Consider the following 24915-nt stretch of genomic DNA (forward strand, 5'->3'; position numbering starts at 1 on the left):
ATGGAGAAATAGACTTAATGCATCACATTTACTGTTCAAGTACTTCCAGCATATTATCTTTTTAGTTTGGAGTTCCTGCATCTTCTAACTATATCACTGCTAGCCTTTCTTGTGGCATAGGTAAGAGCTTGGTGGGTGCAATCAAAGTGAACTTGGTGAATACCAGATGGTGAAACAAGTTAAACCCATGACCTTTCTTTTTTATTATTCAAAATTACAGACCTGCATTCCAGATGAGGTGAAAAGTTTCTTCCTTTGCAACTATAAGATTTCCATAAGAATGTGATTATCAAATTCTTAAAGTCATAGGGTCAGACAGCACAGAAACAGGCCCTTAGGCACAACTCACTAATGCTGACCAAGGTGCCTAGCTGAGCCAGTCCCATTTGCCTGCATTTGGCCCACATCCCTCTAATCCTTTCCTATCCATGTGCCTGTCCAAATGTTTTTTTAACATTGCAATTTTAACCACATCTACCACTACCTCTGGCAGCTCATTCCATATACATACCACCCTGTGTGGAAAAACTTGCCACTCAGGTCCCCTTTAAATTTTCCCCCCTCTCACCTTAAACCTATGCCCTCTAGTTTTAGACTTCCCTGCCCTGGGAAAAAGACTGCGACAATCCATCTCATCAATGCTCTTGAAGATTTTGTAAACCTCTATAAGGTCATCCCTCAGCCTCCATTACTCCAAGGAAAACAGTTCCATCCTATCCAGTCTCTCCTTATAACTCAAGCCCTCTGGTCCAGATGACATCCTTGTGAATCTTTTCTGCACCCTTTCTAGCTTAATCACAGCATTCCTGTAGTATGGTGACCAGAACTGCACACAATATTCCAGGTGCTGTCTCACCAGCATCTTGCATAGTTGTAACATGACATCCCAACTCTTGTACTCAATGCACCGGCCAACAAAGGTAAGCGTGCCATACACCTTCTTCACCACCCTGTCTACCTGGGTCACCACTTTCAGGGAAGTATGTACTTGTACCCCTAGCTCTCTCTTTTCTACAACACTCCCCAGAGCCCTGTCATTCACTGTGCATGCCCTGCCCTGGTTTAACTTCCCAAAACCTATCACTTCATACCTGTCCAAGTTACACTCCATCAGCCATTCCTTTGCCCACTTTCCCAATGACAATTTTCTTCCTGTCCATCACAATTTTAATATCATCTGCAAACTTACTAATCATGTCACCTGTATTCTCATCCAAATCAATATACGACAAATAGTAGACATAGCACAGATCCCTGCAGCACACCACTGATCACAGGCCGGCAAATCTGAAAAGCAACCCTCCACTACATCCTTTCATCAAGGCAATTTTGTATCCAATTGGCTAGCTCACCCCTGACCCCTTGTGATCTCACCTCCCCAACCAGTCTACCATGTGGGACCTTATCAAAAGTCTTGCTAAAGTCCATGTAGATAACATCTACGACACTGCCCTCATCAATCATCTTAATCTCCTCTTCAAAACAAAGCCATGTCAACCATTCCTAATCAGTCCTTGCCTTTCCAAACGCAGACCAATCCAGTCTCTCAGAATTCCCTCCAGTAACTTTCCCATCACTGATGTTAGGCTCATCGGCCTGTAGTTCCATGGCTGGTCCTTGCAGCCCTTCTTAAAGGCCAGGCACGGGAGTGTCGCAGTTAGCATAATGCTACTCCAGCACCAGTGACCCAGGTTCATTCTGGCCACCGTCTGTAAAGAGTGTGTCCCTGTGTCTGCATGGGTTTCCTCCAGGTGCTCCAGATTCCTCCCACATTCCAAAAACACACAGGTTAGGAAGTTGTGGGCATGCTCTGTTGGTACCAGAAGCGTGGTGACACTTGAGGGCTGCCCCCAGAACACTCTACGCAGAAGATGCATTTTACTGTGCGTTTCGATGTAAATGTGACTAACAAAATCTTATCTTAAATAAAGGCAAAAAATTAGCCACACTGCAGTCTTCCAGTCTCCACCATTCCCTTGAAATTGAAAGCAACTTGCTTCCACTCCAGTACATAGGTTCTGAGGTAGCTGAAGATAAGACCGGTGTGGAAATTGCAGATTCTTCCACAGGTGGAGCTGAAGACACCTGACAGGGCTGTCGGTGGATAGTTTGTGAAGTGGTACACTCTTTTCGTCCCTTACGCATGGTTGTGTGCCACGATATTCTCAAACCATTTCAATTGCCCCTTCTCCACTTAGAGATGTCGTGAGCCAAGGATTCCCAGGAATCTGTGGGGATATTTCATTTCTTCAAGGAGGCTTTGAGCACATCCTTGAATCTTTTCCCCTGTCCACTTGGTAATGTCTTCCTGTGACAGAAATCAAAATAAGACCGTCTGTTTTGGGAGTCTGGTGTTGGGAAATGCAAATGAAAAGGCCTATCCAAAACAGCTAGAGTGTAGTCTAGGTTCTCATTGTTGGGGATGTTGGCCTCGGAGAGGATACCAATGTTGATTCATTTATCCTTCCAGCAAATTTGGCAGACTTTGCATCGATCTTAGTGGTACTTTCTTGCACTAATCGTTTATCCCTTGATTCTCAAAATATCCAAAAATTCAAATCTATCTCCATCTTGAACATACCCAACAATTAAGCCTCCAGAGCCCTCCTCAAGAGAGAACTCTAAAAAAAATACACGGAGAAAGATAGGAAGGAATTTCTTCAAAGTGCCAATCCTTTATTTTGATACTGTGATCCTTGGTTATGCACATCTTAACCTGGGACAACAGCATTTCTGCAAGTACTCTATCAAGTCCTATAAAAATTCTGTACGTTTCAATGAGATCAGCTATCAAGGGAATTCTTAATTCTTAAATCAAACCAATCATGTCAAAAAAAAAATCGATCTCCTCAGGTATAGAGAGTGCACGATGTTCCAGATGCAACCTCACCAGGGCCCTATATACTTTCAATAGAACATTTTTACTCAAATTCTATTGCAATAAAGGTGAACAAATGGTTTAACTACTTGCTTGCTGTATCTAATGTTCCTAGTAATTTATCTTAAAACACAAATTCACAAAGATGTTGCAATCACAACCCCTTGTAATAATTTCTTTTCAGTAAATCAGTAATAATTTTCCATTTTTGAAGAATTACAATATAATATATACCCTAACAGTACATGAACTTAGAAACATGGGCAGCACAGTAACACAGCTGGCAGAGCTGCTGCCTCAATTCCAGCAACCCTGGTTCAATCCTGACCTCCAGTACAGTCTGTGTGGAGTTTGCACTTTCTACCTGTGACCATGCGCTCTGGTTTCTTCCCACATCTTAAATACAAGTAGGCTGATAGGTTAATTGGCCACTGTAAATTGTCCTCATGTAAGTGATTGGTAGAATCTAGGAGTTTATGGGAATGTGGAGAGAATAAAATGGGATTGGTGTAAATGGGCACTTTATGGTCAGCTTGGTCTCGTTGAGCTGAAGAGGCCGTTTCCTTGCTGTATCACACTATAACCATCACTAACATATAGTGAGAGTGCATTTCTGTAGAATGCAATCAGAATGTCAAAGCATAAAACCAAAGCAATACTAGCCACTAAGTTTTTGAATGACAGGCCAATATTAACAAAACCCAAATACCACTCAAATCTGAAGTATTAAATGACTTTGGACAATCACATTCTAAAAATCCATTAATGGACCCTGTAGCCAATAACTTCAGAAAGATCATTCATACTGATAATAAACAAATCACATTAGTTTGTTTCTGTTCAACATAAAACATTTGTTAAAATGATGCCAAAAAAAGTAATAAAACTGACTTTAGTACACCAATTCATTTATGGCATTCCTGAAGTACTTTTTCCCCCTTATAAAACACTGTCTTCCAAAGGCTGATTCTGCAATGATGTTATAAAAACAATTCATAGACTGCTTTAAATGTTTTGTAACATTGATAGTGCCTATCAGGAGTTTGATAGAATCCAATTATTTTGTGAGACACCAGAGTGGAACTTCATTATTATGTAAACAGCAGAGAAAACAATTCTGTAACTAAGCATTTTTGACCAAAATTTTGCTATTATGATAGTTCAATTTTCTTTTGAGGTTGCAGGGTGAATCTTCCATTTTATGGCATTTAGCAAAGTGGTAGTACTATGCCTAATAACATTCAGAGAACCAGATTTAGTTGCTGTATCAATGTTACTATTGAATATGCAGTACCTCATCTAATAGATCACCCAACAAGTTACTAATGAATTGATAAATGTTAGCAAACAGAAAGAAACATTCAGTTTTGACTCAAGAAAGCACTGAATCTTAGTCTGGTACAGGAGAAAATGAAATAAATTTGTTAAATCCAGATTTGCATCTCAAATATCTGGTTTTCTCTTCTAAATCCCAGGCCAAAACAACAAGGTAGGTTGGTGCACATGAAGGTTTTACTTCTGACAAAAGAATGTATATGAAGCTAAATCCATTCACACTCCTATATATGTTTTAAATGTACATGTGCACAGGGAATTTACCAGAGTGTGAAAAGGATGTAGAACTTCAGTTATGTGGAGAGACTAGAAGAGCCCAGAACATTCTTCTCAAGTCAGATTTCTGGAGATATTTAATTAAGGTATTCAAAACAATGAGTTGTTTATACAAGGAAAAAAATGTTTCCCAAATAATTGTGGATGCAAAAGAGAGGAGAAGAACATTATTACAAAGGGAAGTAATTACTTGCAATGCATTGCCTGAAAAAAAGTGTTGAAAGTTATTTAATCTACTTTCACAAGGAAATTGGATGCAATTTCAGGATTGTTGAGGGGAGGGCAGTAAACATCATCTACACAGACTTTAGCAAAGCTTTTGACATGTACCACATGGTAAGCTGGTCCAGAAGGTGAGATCACATGGGATCCAGTGAAAGCTAGCCAACTGGATACAAAATTAGCTTGGTTGAAAGAGTCAGAGGGTGGTAGTGGATGGTTGTTTTCCCAGATTGGAAGCCTGTGACCAGCAGTGTGCCACAGGGATCTGGTGCTGGGCCTACTGTCAATTTGGATGAGAATGTAGTTGGCATGGTTAGGTTTGTGGATGACACCAAAATCAGTGGTATGGTGGACAGTAAAGGAGGTTTTGCAAGATTACAACAGGATCAAGATCAACTGGGAAAGTAGGCCAAGGAATGGCAGATGGAATCTAACTCAGACAAGTGCCAGTTAAACTAGGGCAGCACATACACAGTGCATGACGGAGCGTTGCAGAACAGAGATCTAGGAGTACAAGTACATCTTTCCCTGAAAGTGGTGAGACAGGTAGACTGGGTGGTGAAGGGGTTTGCCACACTTGGCTTCATCAGTCCAGGTACTGTGTACAGGAGTTGGGACATCATGTTACAAATGTACAAGACTTTGGTGAGACTAATTTGGAGTATTGTGTGCAGTTCTGGTCACCTGGCTATAAGGAGGAAGTCACCAAGCTGGGAAAGGTGCAGAAAAGATTCACAAGGATGCTGCTGGGACTAGAGTGCTCGAGTTACATAGAGAGACTGAATAGGCTGGGGCTTTTTTCCCCCTGCAGCGAGAGAGGATGAAGGGTGACCTTAGAGGTTTATAAAATCATGAGGGGCATAGACAAAGCAAATGGTCACAGACTTTTCCCCAGGGTAGGGGAGTCTAAAACTAGACGATATGGATTTAAGGTGAAAGGGGAAATACTTAAAGGGGTCCAGAGGGGCAACTTTCCCCACAAAGAGGGTGGTGGGTATGTGGAACAAGCTGCTGGAGGAAGTGATAGAGGTGGGTACAATCACAACATTTAAAAAACATTTGGACAGGTACATGGAGAGGAAAGGTTCAGAGAGATATTGGTCAAACAGAGGCAAATGGGACCAACTCAGTTAGGCAACTTGGTCGGCATGAACAAGTTGGGCAGAGGACCTACTTCCATGCAGTAGAACTCTATGACTCTCAGAGCAGAAACACAAGACAATTTTATAGCTCTTTTAAGGTGCTGGCACAGAAATGATGGGCCAAATGGTCTTCAATGCTGCTAAAGTCAATGTGAACATTAAGGATATTGTGGCACATGTTGAAAGACCAAGAGTTACAATTAAATATAAAATACTTTACGAATAGTTAAAGAAAAGCTAGTTGAGCATTACACTAAAAATGAATTTCTTTTATCATACAGTGTGATTATATATACACACTGCAGATTAACCTTTTTCAAGGTAGTAACCAGGAACTCCAAACTTAAAATGTGATTAAGACAAATGTTTAGACGATTAAAGCACAAATGATAATTGAATTACTGCAATGTTTCAAAGAACTTGTATTAGGATCATGCCTTTAGGTCCTAAATGTAGTCATGCCTCCATCCGATTTCCCTTGCAGACATCTTTTAAAATAGTTACATTTCAGTTTCTACCAGCAATCTGGTGCAACAATGCTTTTCCCCCCAAAAGTGTTCAAGATTTCAATGTTTGAGTGACTCTATAGTTACTATTTATAGATGCATCAACAAGACACGTGATTAATTTCCTGAGACAGTTTGTTTTTGCAATAGGAAATTCTAATTACATATTCCACTAACATTAATTCTGCAACAGCAGTTCATAATTCCATGAATTGCAGAGGTTAAAGCAACACATTCAATGACAGCATTAAGTACAGTACACAGGCAAGGTTGAAATCCAACAGAAAAATGCTGATAATTAAGAGAGGTTATCAAAGTATCTTATGATTGATTTTAATTAAAAAACTAAACTCTTGAACCACAAGGATATCACATTTGTTCTTGCAAAGTTTATGATTTAGTCAAGCCCTATCCTCTTACAACAGACCAGTCAGGTTAAAAACATTAGTGAAAGGATTTCTAAAACAAAGCAAAGGATTTCTAAAACAAAGCAAAGGATTTCTAATCGAGCACATCGTCAACAGAGGATTGTCAAATGAGTTTATCAATGTTTAAGATGAATATCAAATATTGGCACTTATAACATCCATAAAGGATTGTTAGCAAGATTAATAGCAAACCTACATACTATTACCGGGTTAGTGATTTTTTTTTTACCTTTTCTAATCAATGATAGGCCATAATAAACAGGCCTAGAACTATAGCCATTTCATCATACATTCCGATTTTTAAAATGATAACACTAGATATTATATGCCACTTAGGCAAATGCACAACCCGCCACAGGGAGCCTAGTCACTCTGAAATAAACAGGAAATTGTTTTGTTATTTCCAAACTCCCTAATCACTTACTCTATTTTTACGATCACACAAGCGAATAAATATACGCCACTAAGGACCAACTGCTAACATTACCACTAAACCAACTGAACACTAAAGAAACAATGGATCCAAGCCAAAACTAATATGTAAACAGATCTGTTTCCTATTTTGATTATCTTACAAATCCGCAACTACAGTTTACGCGATTCAAAACAAGTTTGAAAAACCCAGTCGAAATCTCAGTTGAAGTAATGGGTCAAAACATTCTTAATCAAAAAATAATTTGACTTGTATTATGCCGGTTACGTCAGCGTCGAAAACACGCCGCCGTAACGTTTGCATACACAAAATTGCACTCAGATACTCATTTTTGCGATCCGCCCTCCATTCATCCATCCTGAAAACCCGTTTCCATTCTTATTCGTGATACCATCCAGTAACTTAGATAATGCCAAGCTTACCTCTTTTTTGCACCCATCCTTCCTTCACAATGGTTATATCGCTCATATCCGCGGTTCCCCCAGAGCCCAGCAAGTCGTCTTCTGGACTGGCTCTGCCTTCCCACCGCTATTTCCTCAAGCCGACTTCCAATCCGATAGCCACTGCTGTCAGGGAAAACAATACCCAAATTTGAACACGAAAAATGACGCACTAAATGATCATATCGCAATTTTAGTCTTGTGATACTTCAATAACATACTTATCCAGAAAAAAAATAAAACTGAAAAAACTACTTTCACAAGTGGGCCTTCAAACAATTTAGGATTGCATAATTACACTTCGTTAAATTTGATTCAATTTGGTCTAATAACGAGAAGTTGCTTTACAAAAAAAAGTGCTTTTGAAGCTATACATTATTTCCGTGCATTATTCGAAATACTCAAATAGTCGAATCGCAATAAAGCATTTCAGCAGAATCCTTCGGTGGCGAAAATCAAATTTTAAAACAAAAGGTTTGACTTTAATGATTAATTTTGATGCCTTTTGCAGACTTAGTCATCAATCCATTAAACTCCAGCCGATATTGTGTCATGACAGGTTCATATAGTATTAAAACATTTTAAAACCTAGCATGTGCTTGTCCTTCATTTGAGCTGCTGGCATTTATTTTTTTAAATTAACATTAGTACGAGACATAACATTCCTACAGCAGACGCTGGGTAGACGTAGTCTGCTACATCCTCCACCCGAGACCATTTATTTTTTTTTGTAAAACAAGAACGTTATTTTTGAGATAATGCAAAATTAAACAAAAACACCGAGACAAAAATACCCATAGCAATCTATAAGTGCGTTTTCTCACCACCACCCCCCGCCCCCCCCCCCAAAACCCAACCTCACTCTCACACAGACACACAAAAAGAGGGATTCGGACAAAATCAATCTGTCGCCGAATTAGACTGGTGTGTTTGAGCATCTCATTAAAAACGATAAATCCTGTTGGATGAAACTGAAGGGAAAGTGCAAAGGGCTGTCTGGCAGATTACAAGCAGTCGTCGCTTTATTTATTTTTCATTGAATTTGCATTTTTTTTATGTTGAATATATTTTTTATATTCAAAAAGGGCTTTTGAACATACCACAGCCTCCTCTCCTTCCCATTCAGATAAACTACATTCGCCTTTTAAAAAAAAGGCAGCCTGCAAGACTGCAACGGAACATCAACAAATTAGAGTTATTGTTGACCCCCACCGGTGCAATGGTGCTCCAAAGTTACTGGGGTTAGTTAGCAGTAGTTATGGTGATGGAGGAGACTGATGCACACTAGGCCACAAACAGAAACCCCTCCTCCACCACCATCCCCACCCCCCCATCCTCCTCCTCCTCTTCGTCCTTCTCCCGAATACAAAGTCTCCCACTTTTCACAGACATCATTAAAAAAAATGCACCCTGCGGAAAAAATTTGGGGGGGGGGGGGAATGAGAAGGGGTGACCGGCCAGGCCACGATGGCCCGCCGGCCGGCTCCATCTCCCATCCCATGCAGACATCTCCATCCTCCTCCACCTACCTTCAGCCTCAGTGCAGCGCCGGCCGGCTCGCCCGCCCACCCACCGACTGCACCGCACGGGAAGCTGTCCTTCGGGGCGGCTCGGCTGGGCTACTTTTCGTGGAGGATGATTATTTTTTTAAAAATGTAATAAAAACAGCTATATAATTATTTATCTATTGCTGATTGTTTCACATTGAAACTCCGGCGGCTCCTGTTCTTGTTGACTTTGAGGGGAAAACTCCTGACGTCACCCACGACGCGTCCCGCGGCCCGGCCGTTACTGGAGAGTTCTTCTCCCCCTCTCGCGCTGCCTCCCCGGGCAGCAATCTCGCGAGATCTTCTCCGCCGTTCCGACCACCACCCCCTCCTCCCCCCTCCTCCCCCCTCCTCCCCCCTCCTCCCCCCTTCCCCCACTCAACAGCAGTTGAACTGGAGCATCAGTGCTTGAGAACCAGACTTGAGAAGAAAATACTGATTATGGCTCTGAGGGAAAATAATCATTGGGATGGGGGAATAAAAAATTGCAACCCTGATCTGACATTATTTTAATATTTATAATGTTATTTGTTATTTAATTCATGCATCAAGGACAAGACCAAGATTTATCACTTACCCCAAATGGCCTTCTCAAACCACTGCTAGCAGTTTGGTAAATTAAGAGATAAGATTTCTTTATTAGTCACAAGTACATCGAAATACACAGTGAATTTGTGTAGAGTGTTCTGGAGGCAGCCCACAAGTGTCGCCGCGCTTCCAGCACCAACACAGCATGCCCACAACTTCCTAACCTGTATATCTTTGAAATGTGGGAGGAAACCGGAGCACCCGGAGGAAACCCATGCAGACACGGGGAGAACGTACAAACTCCTTACAGACAGTGGCCAGAATTGAACCCAGATCGCTGGTGCTGTAAAGCATTACGTTAACCGCTACACTACCGTGCCTGCCCCTTAAAGACGAATGGAGAATGTGGGTGTCGATCCCGCTACCTCTCGCAGGCTAAGCGAGTGCTCTACCATTTGAGCTAATTCCCCAGCACTTTTGCCTACATATATTTGTTCGGTTACTTAGCTTTGACCCAGATTTGATAAAGGAAGGGTAATGCTGTGAGACTTGGGCTAAACTCACAGGCAGTTGTGTCCCCCAGCTCCTGACACTCAAGACTTCCAGGCCAGGGGTGCTCAAACTTCTGACCGTTCTCCGATCAAAAATGTTGCTGGCTGCCAGGCACTGCACAGTGACTTCCCTTGTGTAAAACTCCTCTGCTCATGCACGGCCCAGAGGAACACTGAAGCAAGTCTGAATCAAAGGATTCAGGCACATTTTGCCTTTAAAAAGTTGAGAGTACTTTGATGGGGCTAGGTTGAATTTTTACTGCTTTATGTGGACAGAACATATCTGGGTAATATCGGTGAGTAAATATCAATATTGTAACAGTGGTACAGACTAGCTAGATTAAAGTATACATCTTGGTCTAGAGCACAACATTTTAACATAGTTGCTGCCAAAGCTTTACAGCCTTTTCCATACTTGGTGCACTGGTTCTTGATCTCATGTGAAGCAATTCAAATTGCTGGTAGGGAGAGGGGTGACCATGGGAAAAGATGAATCATCTTCTCATTACTTCTAGTTAGAGATGGTTACAAACAATGAAGTCTTGATTTTTAATCTTAAGTGCTAACCCTGTCATTATTGAGTTTGGAATAGCCATTGATTCTTCCCCTTCTGTTAATTGTTTAATTGTCCACTGAAATTCATGACCAGATTTGGTAATGCAGATCAGATTCATTGGCCATGGAAAACTTTAAAATGCTATTTGCACTGTTTAGAATACAAGTAGTCCTGTGTTATAGCTTCACTAATTTCTCCATTTTTAAGTACACATGTTCTGTCTGCTATTCTGCATGCTTCAATGAACCAGAATATCCCCTGGCTTGATTGTAAAAGTAAGTGAGAAATATCCTGTGCCATTATGAAAGTTTACAATGTTGCTGCTACTAATAATCCACAGTGCCTCATGAATGTCCAATTTGGAGCTGTTACATCTATTATGAATCTATACCATTTAGCATAGTGATAGTACCATAGAACAAGATGAAGAATGTCTTCAGTGTGAAAAGGGTCTTAGTTTCAACAAGGAGCAACAAACAATCAGCTGGAGAACTCAACAGGTCGAGCAACATCTGTGGGGGGAAAGGAATTGTTGACATTTCAGTTCAAAACCCTGCATCAGAACTCCAGCGGATTGTTTGTTGCTACAGATTCCAGCAGTGTCTTGTGCCTTTGTCTTAGTTTCAACAAGGATAGACTGCTGATAATAAAGTAGATTTTTTTTCTTTGTGTTTATTCTTTCACTACATTGCTGGCTTAATATGGCAGGTATGTCCTTTCTGTCAGTAGTGATGCTGCCAAGGCATTCATGGTCATGGAGATTAAAGAATACATTCTTGCTACTCTCAGTGCTTCTTCCAAGAGGTATCTAACATTAAGTATTACTAATTCATCAGCTGAAGGAAAAAGGTAAGTTGCAATCAACAGGAGGCTTCTTTGTCCATGTTACATTTCCTGCCATGATTTTTCATGTCACCTCAAATCAGTGTTGAGGATTTCCAAGGCCATTGTGCTGCCCCTCAGACTGAGCTGTCCTGCAAGGAAAGGTGATGGAGGAGTTTGGGACATTGGCTGATAGATATAAACTGGTGAGTATGACAGTGTCAAGCTGTTGCTTGATTGGCTTTTTGGGACAGGACTTCTATTGTTGGCATATCTCTACATGCCAGAAGAAAGGAATTTATAGGTTTGACTGATTTTTTTTATTTATCACACCCAAATTGGACATTGAGTGACCATTCCAATACTACATTGTAGTTTTTTGGCCTACAAGATGATTTCAGAGGGCATGTGAGTAGCCCACATTACTGTGAGTCAAGGAGTCACATTTAGTCAAGGCAGAGTACAGATTTTGGATCTCCTTCCCAAAAGACCATGAGTGAGCCAGATGCATTTCCAACAACTAAAATAGTAATTTCATGGTCATCATTTGTGATACCAGATTTTTTGTATATTCTAGTTTTATTTAATTAACTGAATTCAAGTTGATTAACTGAAGTTGTGGAACTTGAATTTGTGTGTCTGGATTACTGGTCTACTTACTCAACCAGTATCCTACCACATCCCTTCCTCTGCTGCAGCTGTGCATCAAGTACATGTAAAGACTGGAAGGTCCTGTTCAGAAGGCTGTTATTGACAATAAGTTCAGGGAGTCCAGTCTAAAGAATTAAATCTTGGGAATTAAAGTTCAGCAAAAAAATAGTTTCCCTGTTTTAAAGGGTCTTTATTGTCTTGGAGAAGAGAGTATGCTCCCTACTTGTGATTGCACTAAAAGCTAATGGTATCATGCATTGCTGCACTGCATGCTTTATGCTTGAATGCTGTAAAACAGATTCTTCCATACATTTTTCCCCAGAGAGTTGACTTACTTGTTCATAAATTGTAAGGAAGTATTCACACTATATTGAATATAATGAATCCATAGCAACTGCCAATCTTTATCATGAAATCATTCAATTTTCTTTAGGTTGCTCATTGTTAATCCAAATAACCCATGTCAAAAAAAAATAACCAATCTCGGTCTGGTTTCTATTGCCCACAGGCTATATTGCAGGTAAGGTCAAGTTATAAATGATCACGTTCAGTCATGACTCTAGGAATATAACTAAATTGAGACATTGCACTTTCTACTCTACAATCTAAATTTAGACTTAGCTATGGAATAAAAGCTCTTGCATTTTCCCAATCATAGCTGTAAAGAACATTTCATGTAATTAGTTCAAAGAATTATAACCTAGACCTGTAACATAAATGATATGGCTGTACTTTGGTAATCTCTTTTAAACTATAATCATGCTTTCAGTAAGAAATGGAAATAGTCATGCTGAGAAAATATTAGATATCCACTGAGATTAGGGATAAACCATAGTATTGGGACTGCAGTTTTAATATAATTTGCTTTATTATTTCATTTTTGATTTTTATTTATGTTGAAAAGGTGATCTGTGCACTGTGTTTGAGATATTAGGTTTTGAATATATTGCCCATACTTTCTACTTTCTTGGATAAATCTTTGTGCTTATCTTCGTAAGTATTGTCACTTTGGAGAAAAGGAATCCACTTGTGCTTCTGTAGCAAATGGTAGCACAGTGGTGCTTCTGACTAGTAGGAAGAGTAAAACTTATTTAGCGTAGCGGTTAGCGCAACGCTATTACAGCGCCAGTGATCGGGGTTCGATTCCCGTCGCTGTCTGTAAGGAGTTTGTATGTTCTCCCGTGTCTGCATGGGTTTCCGCCGGGTGCTCTGGTTTCATCCCACATTCTAAAGACGTACGGGTAGGTTAATTTGGGGTTTAAAATGGGTGGCGCGGATTCGTTGGGACAGAAGGGCCTGTTACCACGCTGTAAATAAAATTTACAATTTAAAAATTTAATGAACTATTACTCATTGAAATACCTCCACTTCCAACTCTGAATTTCATACCAATCAATATTACGAATTTCAAACCAATCAATATTATGGCTTTTGATCAAATTATGGACTCAGGAAAATTAGGTCAAGGATCCAGATGAGCCTTGTGTTAATCATTCTATAGGCCTCCTAAAGAAATTACAATTTATGTATTCAATATAAGATAATTTTACACTTTTGAATTTTATATAGTGTCCGTGGCTACTAAGGAGACTCTGGTGAAGCTTTGAATTATTTCCTGTAAGCACCTGGTATTGGAAGACAACAATGAGTAAAAGAGTTTCCCATGCCCAGGAGGAAATGCTTTCAAACAGTTGTACATGGAATTGAAGTTTATCTTTGCAGTCTTCTTCAAATGTTAATGAAAGCATTCAAGGTATAATGTGATAATGTGGTGCTGATATTTTAGAAACTAAGTCAATTTGAACAAGCTTCCTAAAAACTGAAGCTATTTGTAGAATAAACCAATTTACATAAGATTTTACATTCAGAAACTAAATGTTGGCACTTTATTGTTTTACTCCACCACTGTTTTTTCATTGATTTGGCTGCAGAACATTTACCAATAGCAAAAATCAGACACTATTTTAAAGCTATTTTTACTTCTTCTTGGTCTGCCTCTGCTACAGACAAGTGAGGTTAGTACTGGCAAAATTGTTAAAATTAAAAGGTTAGAATTAATTGCTCCTTTCCTTAAAAGTTAAATGCAGTGGAATAGTTTTATATTGCAGCAAAATAGATGCTTGTTCCTGACATCTTATAAACAGACTCTATTTCCAAGACGGCACACAATACAGGCAGTTTTTCAAGTTAATTTCTCTGAAGCCCTTCCAGCAAATGATTGTTGTTGCATTTCATCAAAAAAAGATACAAATGTGCAAGTTTCTTCAGAAAATCTTAGCAAGGAAGATTAACATAATCCAAAGAATGTTGTACCTTAAATGGTTTGCTCAGGACACCTGCCCTGACATTGAATAAATCTTGGAATTGATTCCTCAGTCAATATCCTCTTGGTTCAGTAAAGCAACCTGTGGATGCTAGGTCAATTTAAATTTTCAGGAATAAACTCAATAGATTTTTGTAAGGTAAGACAATCAGAAAATATAAAGAAAAGGCAAGTAAATGGAGTTGAAGTACAGATCAGCTGTGATCTAACTGAATGGAAGAACAGGCTTGAAGTGCTGGATGACTTATTCCTGTTTTTATTGCATTGGGCCCTCCAGTGATCCTTTTCTTCTATGATAACAATCATACTCTCACTCACCAATGTTAAATTTTGACTGAATATGTTCCTGTGAAATGCCTTGGGATGCTTTACTAGTTTACAGTTGCTATATAATCCAAGTTATTGTTAAACTATCAGTGACTTTTCTGACCAGGTCTGTAGCACTGACAGTTCTAGAGTGATTGACCTTTGTGCCATATTGTTCGACACATAGTTGTATATTTCTTCAACAAAATCCCAAAGCAGTAGCACATTAAGCACCAATTCTCACAGTTTAGAAACTAAAGTTGAAATAACATATGTGTGCACAAATATAGCTATCAAATGGGCAACTATAAAATGCCTGTGAGGATGAGTGAATTGAATTGAAAGGCTATTAATCTATTCCAAATACTGTGACTTAAGTAGAAGATTTCAGTTGCTACCAACCCAAACATATCAAGACTTTCCTATACAGTGAAGTACTTTTGCCTTTTCCAGAGATTTGTATATCAGACAATTGTATTCCTTATAATCTAAAGAAATATTGAACAGTAACCAATCTGAACCCTGTGTTTGCAGAACCCAACAAAAATAATCCAATAATAATCCATGGAGACACAAGAGACTGCAGATGCTGGAATCTGGAGCAAAAAAACAAACGGCTGAAGGAATTCTGCAGGTTGAACAGATCTGTGGGAGGATAGAACTGTTGACATTTGGGGTGGAAACCCTGCATCAGAACTGAGGGTGGAGAGGGAAGATAGCCAGCTTGAATAAAGGGGAGAGGGGGGGAGTTGAGCCAGGGGCCAGTAGGTGATAGGTAGATCAAGGAGGGGTGAATGATGATGGGCAGATGGAGCCAGGTGGGGAAGGGGGAGGAGTGGAGTTGGGAGACAGAGGAAGGTAGGTGATAGGTGGAAACAGACAAGGAGAAAGGTGGGGGAGAGAAGAGGGTGAAGGTGGAGACAGCTAGGTGGGTGATAAACAGGAACACAAAGGCTACCAGTGCTGGAATCTGATAAGTAAGGAAGGTGATAATGGGAAGCATTAGGAGAGAGACGAAGGGCAAATTGAACTAGATGGGGCAGGGGACCTGGTGGCTGAAATGTGTGGGCAGTAGGTGAATGGAACCGGGGGGGGGGGGGGGGGGGGGGGGGGAGAAGGAACAAAAATGGAGGGACCAGAGGTGGGTTGGAAGGAGGGAGAGAGAGTAAGCTGAAACTGGAAAATTCAATGTTCATACCATTGGGTTGTAGACTACCCAGGCAGAATATGAAATGTTGTTCTTCTACACAATTGACAAAATGTAATAATAATTAACTGCAAGAAGTCTTCAAATAATGGTGTTTTCCAACAAAACAATTTATACAATATCCTTAACTCCTCAAAGTACTTCCCAGGATAGAGAAGGTGAAGTAGAGATAGAAAGGAAGGGACAGCTTCCAGTGGTGGAGCAATGATAGTCAGGAAGGATTTTGATGTGGAAAATTATTGATGTGGAATTATTGATGTGGAAAAATATACCTCCAATATTTGCTGCAACTCAAATCAAGATTCTGAAATAATCAGAGAGATAAAAACCATACATGGCTACAGTCATATTTGATGCCAAAAAAGGTGGTTCCTGGAATCCAATTATTATAATCCAAGACATTGTTCCAGGAGTTATCTTGGATATAAAATTAACAATTACTTTTCTTCCTTTATAAGATTAGGCATGAGCTGTTACCTGATGACTGCACTGTGTTCATTCTATTCATAACTCCTCTGATAAAACAGCCTATACCAGTGAACACCACTGCCGATGAGTCACAGGTATTATTCATACCACATTAGTGCTAATCTATGACCACATCTCAATGACTTTCAAAAGGCACCACCAAGACTGATTCACCTTCAATTCATCAGCTCCCCTTCCCATTCAGAACAACATCCTGTGTATCGTCATTCATCAGAAACTTCATTAGACCAGCCATTGAAAATGTTTGTGGCAACAACAGCAAGGCAGAAGTTAGGCATTCTGTAATGGCAGCCATCTTCCACTAAGCCCTTTAATATAGAGCTATTCTGGCATCTCAGCAACTCACCTGTGGGACAAGAAAATGCCTCATGATCCACAGGCTAACTCCAACACAGAATCAGCATGCTACGGTCATCACTACATATGCCCAACCCTCAAGCCATGGGTTTGGAGGACTTGGTATTGGTATTGGTTTACTATTGTCACTTGTACCGAGGTACAGTGAAAAACTTGTCTTACAAACCGATCTGACAGGTCAATTCATTACACAGTGCAGTTACATCAAGTTAGTACAGAGTGCATTGATGTAGTACAGGTAAAAAAAACAGTACAGAGTAAAGTGTCACAGCTACAGAGAAAGTGCAGTGCAATAAGGTGCAAGGTCACAACAAGGTAGATCATGAGGTCATGAGGTCATAGGTCATAGTCCATCTCATTGTATAAGGGAACTGTTCAATAGTCTAATCACAGTGGGGTAAAAGCTGTCCTTAAGCCTGGTGGTACGTGCCCTCAGGCACCTGTATAGTCTACCCGATGGAAGAGTAGAGAAGAGAGAATGTCCCAGGTGGGTGGGCTCTTTGATTATGCTGGCTGCTTCAACAAGACAACGAGAGGTAAAGACAGAGTCCAAGGAGGGGAAGCTGGTGTCTGTGATGCGCTGGGCTGTGTCCACAACCCTCTGCAGCTTCTTGCGGTCTTAGGCAGAGCAGTTGCCATATCAAGCCGTGATACATCCTGATAGGATGTTTTCTATGGTGCACCAGTAAAAGTTGGTGAGAGTCAAAGGGGACAAATGAAATTTCTTTAGCCTCCTGAGGAAGTAGAGGCGCTGGTGAGCTCTCTTGGCCATGGCATCCACGTGGTTTGTCCAGGACAGGTTGTTGGTGATGTTCACTCCCAGGAACTTGAAGCTGTCAACCCTCTCGACCTCAGCACCATTGATGTAGACAGGTGTATGTACACTGCCCCCTTTCCTGAAGTCAATGACCAGCTCTTTAGTTTTGTTGACATTGAGGGAAAGGTTGTTGTCATGACACCATTCCACTAAGCTCTCTATCTCCTTCCTGTACTCCGATTCATCACTGTTTGAGATACGGCCTACAACGGTAGTATCATCTGCAAACTTCTAGTCTGACTTTGAAATAAAAAACCTGGCCCATATCCCAAAAGGAGACAAATTGGCCCTCCTGAGCTACTTCAACATCAGGGTCAGAAAAGACACAATCCTCCAGCCAATGTATCACTTGTGAGACAAGCACAAGACCTCATAGCACACCTGCAATCCAGGCATTGGCACCTGTTAAATTACATCATCATCTGAATGAGGGACCAAAAGGCAGGTTGTGTCTGACTGTTGGACTGACCACTGCCTTTTCTGCCCTACTATCTCCATCAGCCTAAGCCCCAAAACAGGAAAGGCAACAGAAGCAATGAAAGAAAATCAATACTGAAGTTTTCAAGGAGCTTATAACAGTAGCTCTTCTCACATAATACCTTACACAAACCCGAGGGGGAAATGCAAAGTGCCACAGTATCTGAACTACTCTGAAGTCTACCATGATTGGCACTTGTGACGAGATTCTTGGTTTCTATACTAGAAAACACCAGGACTGATTTGATGAGAATGTCCAGGATATCCAGAAACCTTTTAACCACAAATACTGGATTAGGACCTCCACCACACCTTAGGGAAAGGAAGCTGTCTTGAGGACACCTGAAGTCTTAAGTCCAATAGAAAATTTATGATCTTTCATACTTATTCCACACCATCAAGGCCATCATGACCCAATAGAGCCAAGATCCCATCCTGCGGACAGCCAAGAATATAAGTGAACTTATTGGGCACAGAGACAAAGTCAGCACCTTCTGAGAGGAGCACTTTGAGAAACCCTTCAACAATGACTCTATCTTTGATGTGAATGTCCTTGATTCTATCCCAGAGCCAAATTTCCATTGCAGTTTTGTCACCACTCCTGCCTGATTAAAAGTTGAAAAGACCATTTGCCAATTTAAAGACAAGAAGGCATTAGGAGCACATGGTATTCCTGGTGGAGAGGAATTTCAGTCACAAATTCACAACTTCATCTCCCATGTCTGGGGAAACTCAGAGGCAATGTAGTCATGACCATCTTCAAGAAAGGTGACCAATCAGGTGGCGTTAACTACAGAATGGTCTCTCTGCTATCTGCCACAGGACGTCATTGGCAGGATCCTTCTCAACCTCCCCTGTGACAGAAGACCTGTTACCCAAATTGGATTCAGTCCATTCAGAGACACCATAGATGATCATCACTGTGCAACAAATCCAAGTGAAATACAGGGAGCAACATCAACTACCATACATAGCCTTTTTAGATCTCACAAAAGTGTTTGACTTGAACAATTGAGAGGCAGTGTAGTGCATCCTTCTCACAAAGACTGCCCACAGAAATTTGTCTCCATCTTACATCTGTTTTATGAGGAGAAGCATGCCATTATCTAAACTAACAATCTCAGTACTAAGCAAGACTGTGTCATCATCCCAACATTTTTCTCAATCTTTCTCCCTGCAATGCTCACCTCCAACAAGATGGTGTGGAGCTAAGCTACAATACAAATCTGTTCAACCTACATCACCTCCACTGCACCTTCTAGAACCAAGCTCACTCCAACTTCATTCATTAGGCTGCAGTATGCAGACAATGCTTGCATATGCACATGTTTGGAGGCTGATAAATAATTTTTTGTCGACTCATTCACTGACAGAATGAGCCTTACGTTTAACATGCACAGAACAAAGTTTCTCGACCAACCTGCCCCTATTGGGTCAGGTCCACAACAAAACCCTGGAAAACGTGGACAACTTTCCACATCCCGGGTGCCACTACTCAGCAATTCACCATCATTCTAGTGCACGAGCACAGCCTTTGGCTATTGAGGAAAAGTGTTTTGCAAGACCAAGATCTCAAACCAGCACAAAGGTCATCGTTTAATGGATAGCAGTGATCACTACCTCCTGCACACTTCTGAGATATAGACTACCTACAGCGGGCATCAACGTTGACCGTACAAAATCTTCCAAAGCAAATGGCAGGATGAGTGAAGCAACATCAATGTTTCGTCAACATCCCCACTTTGAGGTTCTAATTACAGTCAGTTGGCTGTGATTTCCAGGCCACATCCTATCCAGACCTGCCACAAGGCTTCCAAAACACATTTTCTATTTTGAGCTCAGTCATGCCAAGAGATTAGTGTGTAAGCAACTTTTAAGGTTCAATGATAATCTTGAAGTCTCCCTGAAAAGGTGTAATATCCGCACACTAATTCTTGAGAATCCCTGGCCCATGACTATTCAAAATGGAGAAGGAACATTCGGGATTGCATTGAGAATCTTGTTCATCTGTCAAGCGCACACAGAACTCTAACATAAATGGTGTAAGGAGCATCTAAAACTACCCACCTGCCCATCCCATCAATAACCTTCTGGCCCACCTGTGGCACCCACATCTAAACTTCAGCCCACTCTAAACCCACGGGGCCAGAATGAAGCAAATCATTCTGAAGGACTTCCTAAGAATAGGAGTATTCTGAAACATGGTCAGATTCCTAAATGTTCAAATCTACCACGTGCATGGCTCAAAAACCTGGTGGGCTACTCATCCAGTATTAAACGGTTTTGATTTGTTTTATTACTACAATCCCTGCAGAGAATACATTTTTCAGTATTGAATGTTTTTGAACTACAAAACTACTCAAAAGCACATTAGTCATATCCTTGTGATGCCCATGACCCTGTAATCTAGGCCAAGTTTACTGGATATTTCCAATTACTTGTAAAACATCTTCAGCCAAAACAGTTTAGCCTGCCTGACTGGAAAACTACATTTCCAAGAAAAAAATGTTGCCCCTTGTTATAAAATCCAGAAAAATCCTAAAATTGTCCAAAGAATTATTGCCAAAGGGTAGCCAACTGCTAAGTGGCAGATTATCCTCAATCTAGAAAAAAAAAGCAAATGTATTTGAGACAGCATTTATGCTTCTAACTTGGGGAATTCCACAAGATAGAGAAGAAATAAGAGAATAGTAAAAAAAATCTAATTTTATTAATTTTTTGTTTCATTTAGTTCATTTCCTATTTTCCTAATACAGCTAACCACAAAGAAAATAATAGTATAATGGTATCAATCTTAGTGTTATGATACAATCAAAAATTATCCTTTATTTAAGAAGTCCAATCAATATCATTTAGAGGTTTTCAAAATGTTCAGGTGCTTTTAGAGACATAGCAAAATGGTTTAAACAATATATAAAGAAATGACCAAAAAGCAATGGCTGATAAATTGCTCCATGTCAGAAGAAACACATTAAACTTTGTTATTGATTCATTTTTCAGAATCAGGATACCACTAACAAGGGCAGTATTTATTGACCTTCCCTAATTCCTCTTAAGAAGTTGGTGTTGGCCACCTTATTGAACTGCTGTAGTCCTTCTAGTAAAGGTACTTCCAGAATGCTATTGGGAAGAAAGTTCCAGGACTTTGAAGCAATGAAGCAATAGTGATATATTTCCAAATAAGGATGGTGTTGCATTTCATATCTCTCACATTCTTTCATCCAGGAAAAAAAAGGAGTAGAAGAAAGAGAGATTGGCTCGGAAAGAGAAGAAAAGAAGAGGCATGGTGAAGGGGGGGTGGGGTTGTGGGGAAGGGGAGTGGGGATTACTTAAAGTGGGAGAATTCAATGTTCATGTCGTTAGGCTGCAAGGTTCCAAGATGGAAAATGAGGTGCTGTTCCTCCAATTTGAACTTGGAATTCTCCTGGCAGTGGAGGAGGCCAAGGACTGACAATATCTGTGATAGTGTGGGAGGGGGAGTTGAAGTGACTAGCAATGGGGAGATGCAGATCGCTGTTATGGACAGAGCACAGGTATACTGCAAAATGGTCATCTAGTCTGTGTTTGGTCTCACCAATGTAGAGGAGGCCACACTTGGAGCACCAAATGCAGTAGATGATATTAAGGGAGGTGCAGGTGAATCTCTGTCTCAATTGAAAGGACTGTTTGGGTCCCTGGATGGAGGTGATGGAGGTGGTGTAGGGGGCAGGTGTTGCACCTATGACAGGGGCAGTGGAAATTTCCTGGGGTGGTAGCAGGATAGGTGGGGGGGGGGGAGTGGTGCGGAGAATGAGTGAACTAGGGTGTCGCAGAGAGAGTGGTTCCTGCGAAAGGCAGAAAGGGGCGGGGAGGGGAAGATATGCCTGGTGGTGGGGTCCAATTGGAGATGGCAGAAGTGGCGGAGAATGATGTGTTGGGATACGTAGGCTGGTGGGATGAAATGTGGTGACAAGGGGGACCCTATCCCTGTTGGGTCTGGGAGGGGTGGGGGTGAGAGCTGAGGTGCAGGAAATGGCAGAGATATGGGTGTGAGCTCTCTCGACTACAGTCGGGGGGAAGCCCTGTTTAGAAAAGAAGTTGGACATCTCGGATGTCCTGTAGTGGAAAGCCTCATCATTGGAACAGATGTGGCAGATGCAGAAAAATTGAGAAAGAGGGATAGCGTCCTTGCAAGAGACAGGGTGAGAGGAGCTGTAGTCGAGGTAGCTGTGCCACTGATGCCCATAGCTACCTCGATTACAGCTCCTCCCACCCCGTCTCTTGCAAGGATGCGATCCCGTTTTCTCAATTTCTCCGCCTCAGCCGCATCTGCTTATAGAACAACATAAGAATTAGAAGCACGAGGAGTCCTTCTGGCCTTTTGAGAGTGCTTTGTCATTCACCAAGATTGTGCTGGGCATGATGTTTTACACGTTTGTGATGGTTTTACATTGCTGATAGTCCTTGATGCCTCCTGACCTCTCAGTTTTGAACTGCCAGATATAATCTAATTGTACAATGAAGGGTATCCTCATTGTGAAAGCATAACTGCCTCCTCAGGACTCTGTGGTGGCTGCTTCACCACTACTGCCATAGGTAAATTGACAAGGATGAGGCCAGGTAAGTTTATCCCTTGTGTTGGTTTACTCATTACCTGCCGCAGATCCAATCTGGCAGCCATGTCCTTTTGTACTCAGCCAACCTGCTCAGCAGTGGTGCTGGCAAACCAATCCTGAAGATGGACAATGGAGTCCCCTATCTAGAGTACATACAACATAGAGGAGCACTGATTCATTAGATTTGAGAGGACAGTGGCAGTAATCAGGAGGAGATTTCCTTCCCTAATTTCATCTGATGCTCCAAGACTTTGAGAGATCTTGTGTCAATGTTTAGGAACTTAAGGGCTACTTCTCCTCACTTGTACATTATAGAACCATCACCTCTGGTGAGTCTGTCCTGCGGGAAACAGAACTTTCCCAGCCATTGTAATGGAAGAGTCTGGCACACCGTCAGTAACTTGTGATTCTGTGAAAACTACTATGTTGCCTGTTGCTTGACCAGTCCATGGGAGAGTCCTCCCAATTTAGACACTAGTGTCTAGATACTTGTGTGGAGGACTTCACAAGATTAATTTGCCACAACTAAATTCAGTGCCTAGGTTGGTGGCGGGTGGTCTGACAGTTCTATTCTTTCTTTGCAGCACCATCAGCCCACCATGTCCATGCCAACTATCACATACCTACCTAGAGTCATAGAGCACTACAGCACAGAAACAGGCCATTCGGCCCATCCAGTCTATGCTGACCTGATCTTCTGCCTAGTCCCATCTACCTGCACCCGGACCATATCCCTCCAAACCCCTCCCATCCATGTACCTATCCAAACTTCTCTTAAATGTTACAATTGAACCCACATCTACCACTTCCGCTGGCAGCTCGTTCCACACTCGCACCACCCTCTGAGTGAAGATGTTCCCCCTCAGATTCCCCTTATATATTTCACCTTTCACAATAAACCTATGTCCTCTAGTCTCACCAAATCTGAGGGGAAAAAGCCTGCATGCATTCACCCTATCTATACCCTTCATAATTTTGTATACCTCTACAAGATCTCCCCTCATTCTCCTGCACTCCAGCGAATACACTAATCTCATTTCCCAGCACTTGATCTGCAGCCTTCTATGCCTTGGCAATTCATGTGCTTGTCTAGATAGTTAAATGTGAGAATATCTGCCTCCACCGCCCACTCAGCCAGTGCGTTCCAGATTCCAACCACGCGCTGGGTGAAAAAGTTCTAGATCGTTAACTGAATTTAAATTCGACATTTGCCAGCATGGAATTTGAACTTGGGTCTATGGATTGTTCATCCAGGACTGTGGATTACTAGTTTGCTGCATCATCATTGTAAGCATGTGCGCATGCCTCCCTTCCCCACCTGGGATATGGTGGCAGGAGTCCTGAAATGAAATGTAAATACACAACTTAAAGGGGACCTACTTGTAGGTGGTTTCAAGTGCTGGAGTCTATGGTCTTGGATCTGGTCACCCAAGTTCCCTTTAAAGCAGGACTCACATTCTTTGTGAAGGCTTGCACCCACATGAGTGGCCTACACAGTTACAGGTTATACTTGTGCAAATTAATTTTGCAGAATTTTCTATAACATTGAAGGTCAGTGTCGAATTCCAGACAGCTCTCTCCACAAGGGCAGCACATACTGGGGACCTGAAGCCAATTTGGCAACTATTACAAAAGACACAGTAAGTACTCAATGATTCTCAGCAGCCAGTTTGCCAAGAAAATTCTAATGTTCCCCTCACAATAGAAATTCCAGGGTCAATGTTAATTTGGTATTATCATTGGATACCAAATTTTCTAGTCAATCAGCCTCTCAAAGGGGTGTAATGGCATAGTTGTTAAGTTACTGGACTAGCAGCCAGAGTTTTGGATCGTTGATCCAGTGACAAAGGTTTGAATCCCATAGTGGAAGCTGGGAAATTTAAATTCAAGTAATTGGAATTTTGTTTTGAAAAGTCAATCCCAGTAGTGATGACTACAAAACTACTGGATTGTTATAAAAGCCCATCTTGTTCACTTATGTTATTCAAGGAAGGAAATCTGCCATCCTTACCTTTACCCATATGTGATG

The 24915-nt window shown here is 41.2% G+C and overlaps 1 protein-coding gene across 9 annotated transcripts in view; it reads right to left on the reverse strand.

Annotated features, from left to right (window-relative positions):
* Positions 1-24915, reverse strand: part of akt3a (v-akt murine thymoma viral oncogene homolog 3a) — a 426682-nt gene that overhangs the window by 364148 nt on the left and 37619 nt on the right. For 6 of the 9 annotated variants that reach the window (XM_052012966.1, XM_052012969.1, XM_052012975.1 and 3 more), the window contains one exon: positions 7643-7783. In XM_052012966.1, the coding sequence (XP_051868926.1) occupies positions 7643-7688 (46 nt within the window). In that variant the 5' untranslated portion in view covers positions 7689-7783. Of the gene's footprint in view, positions 1-7642; positions 7787-9189; positions 9457-24915 lie in introns of those variants that run through there. The other 3 variants (XM_052012967.1, XM_052012965.1, XM_052012968.1) reach the window with 3 other exon arrangements.

The sequence above is a fragment of the Pristis pectinata genome, chromosome 3 (genome assembly GCF_009764475.1).
Source record: "Pristis pectinata isolate sPriPec2 chromosome 3, sPriPec2.1.pri, whole genome shotgun sequence".
Taxonomy (NCBI): domain Eukaryota; kingdom Metazoa; phylum Chordata; class Chondrichthyes; order Rhinopristiformes; family Pristidae; genus Pristis; species Pristis pectinata.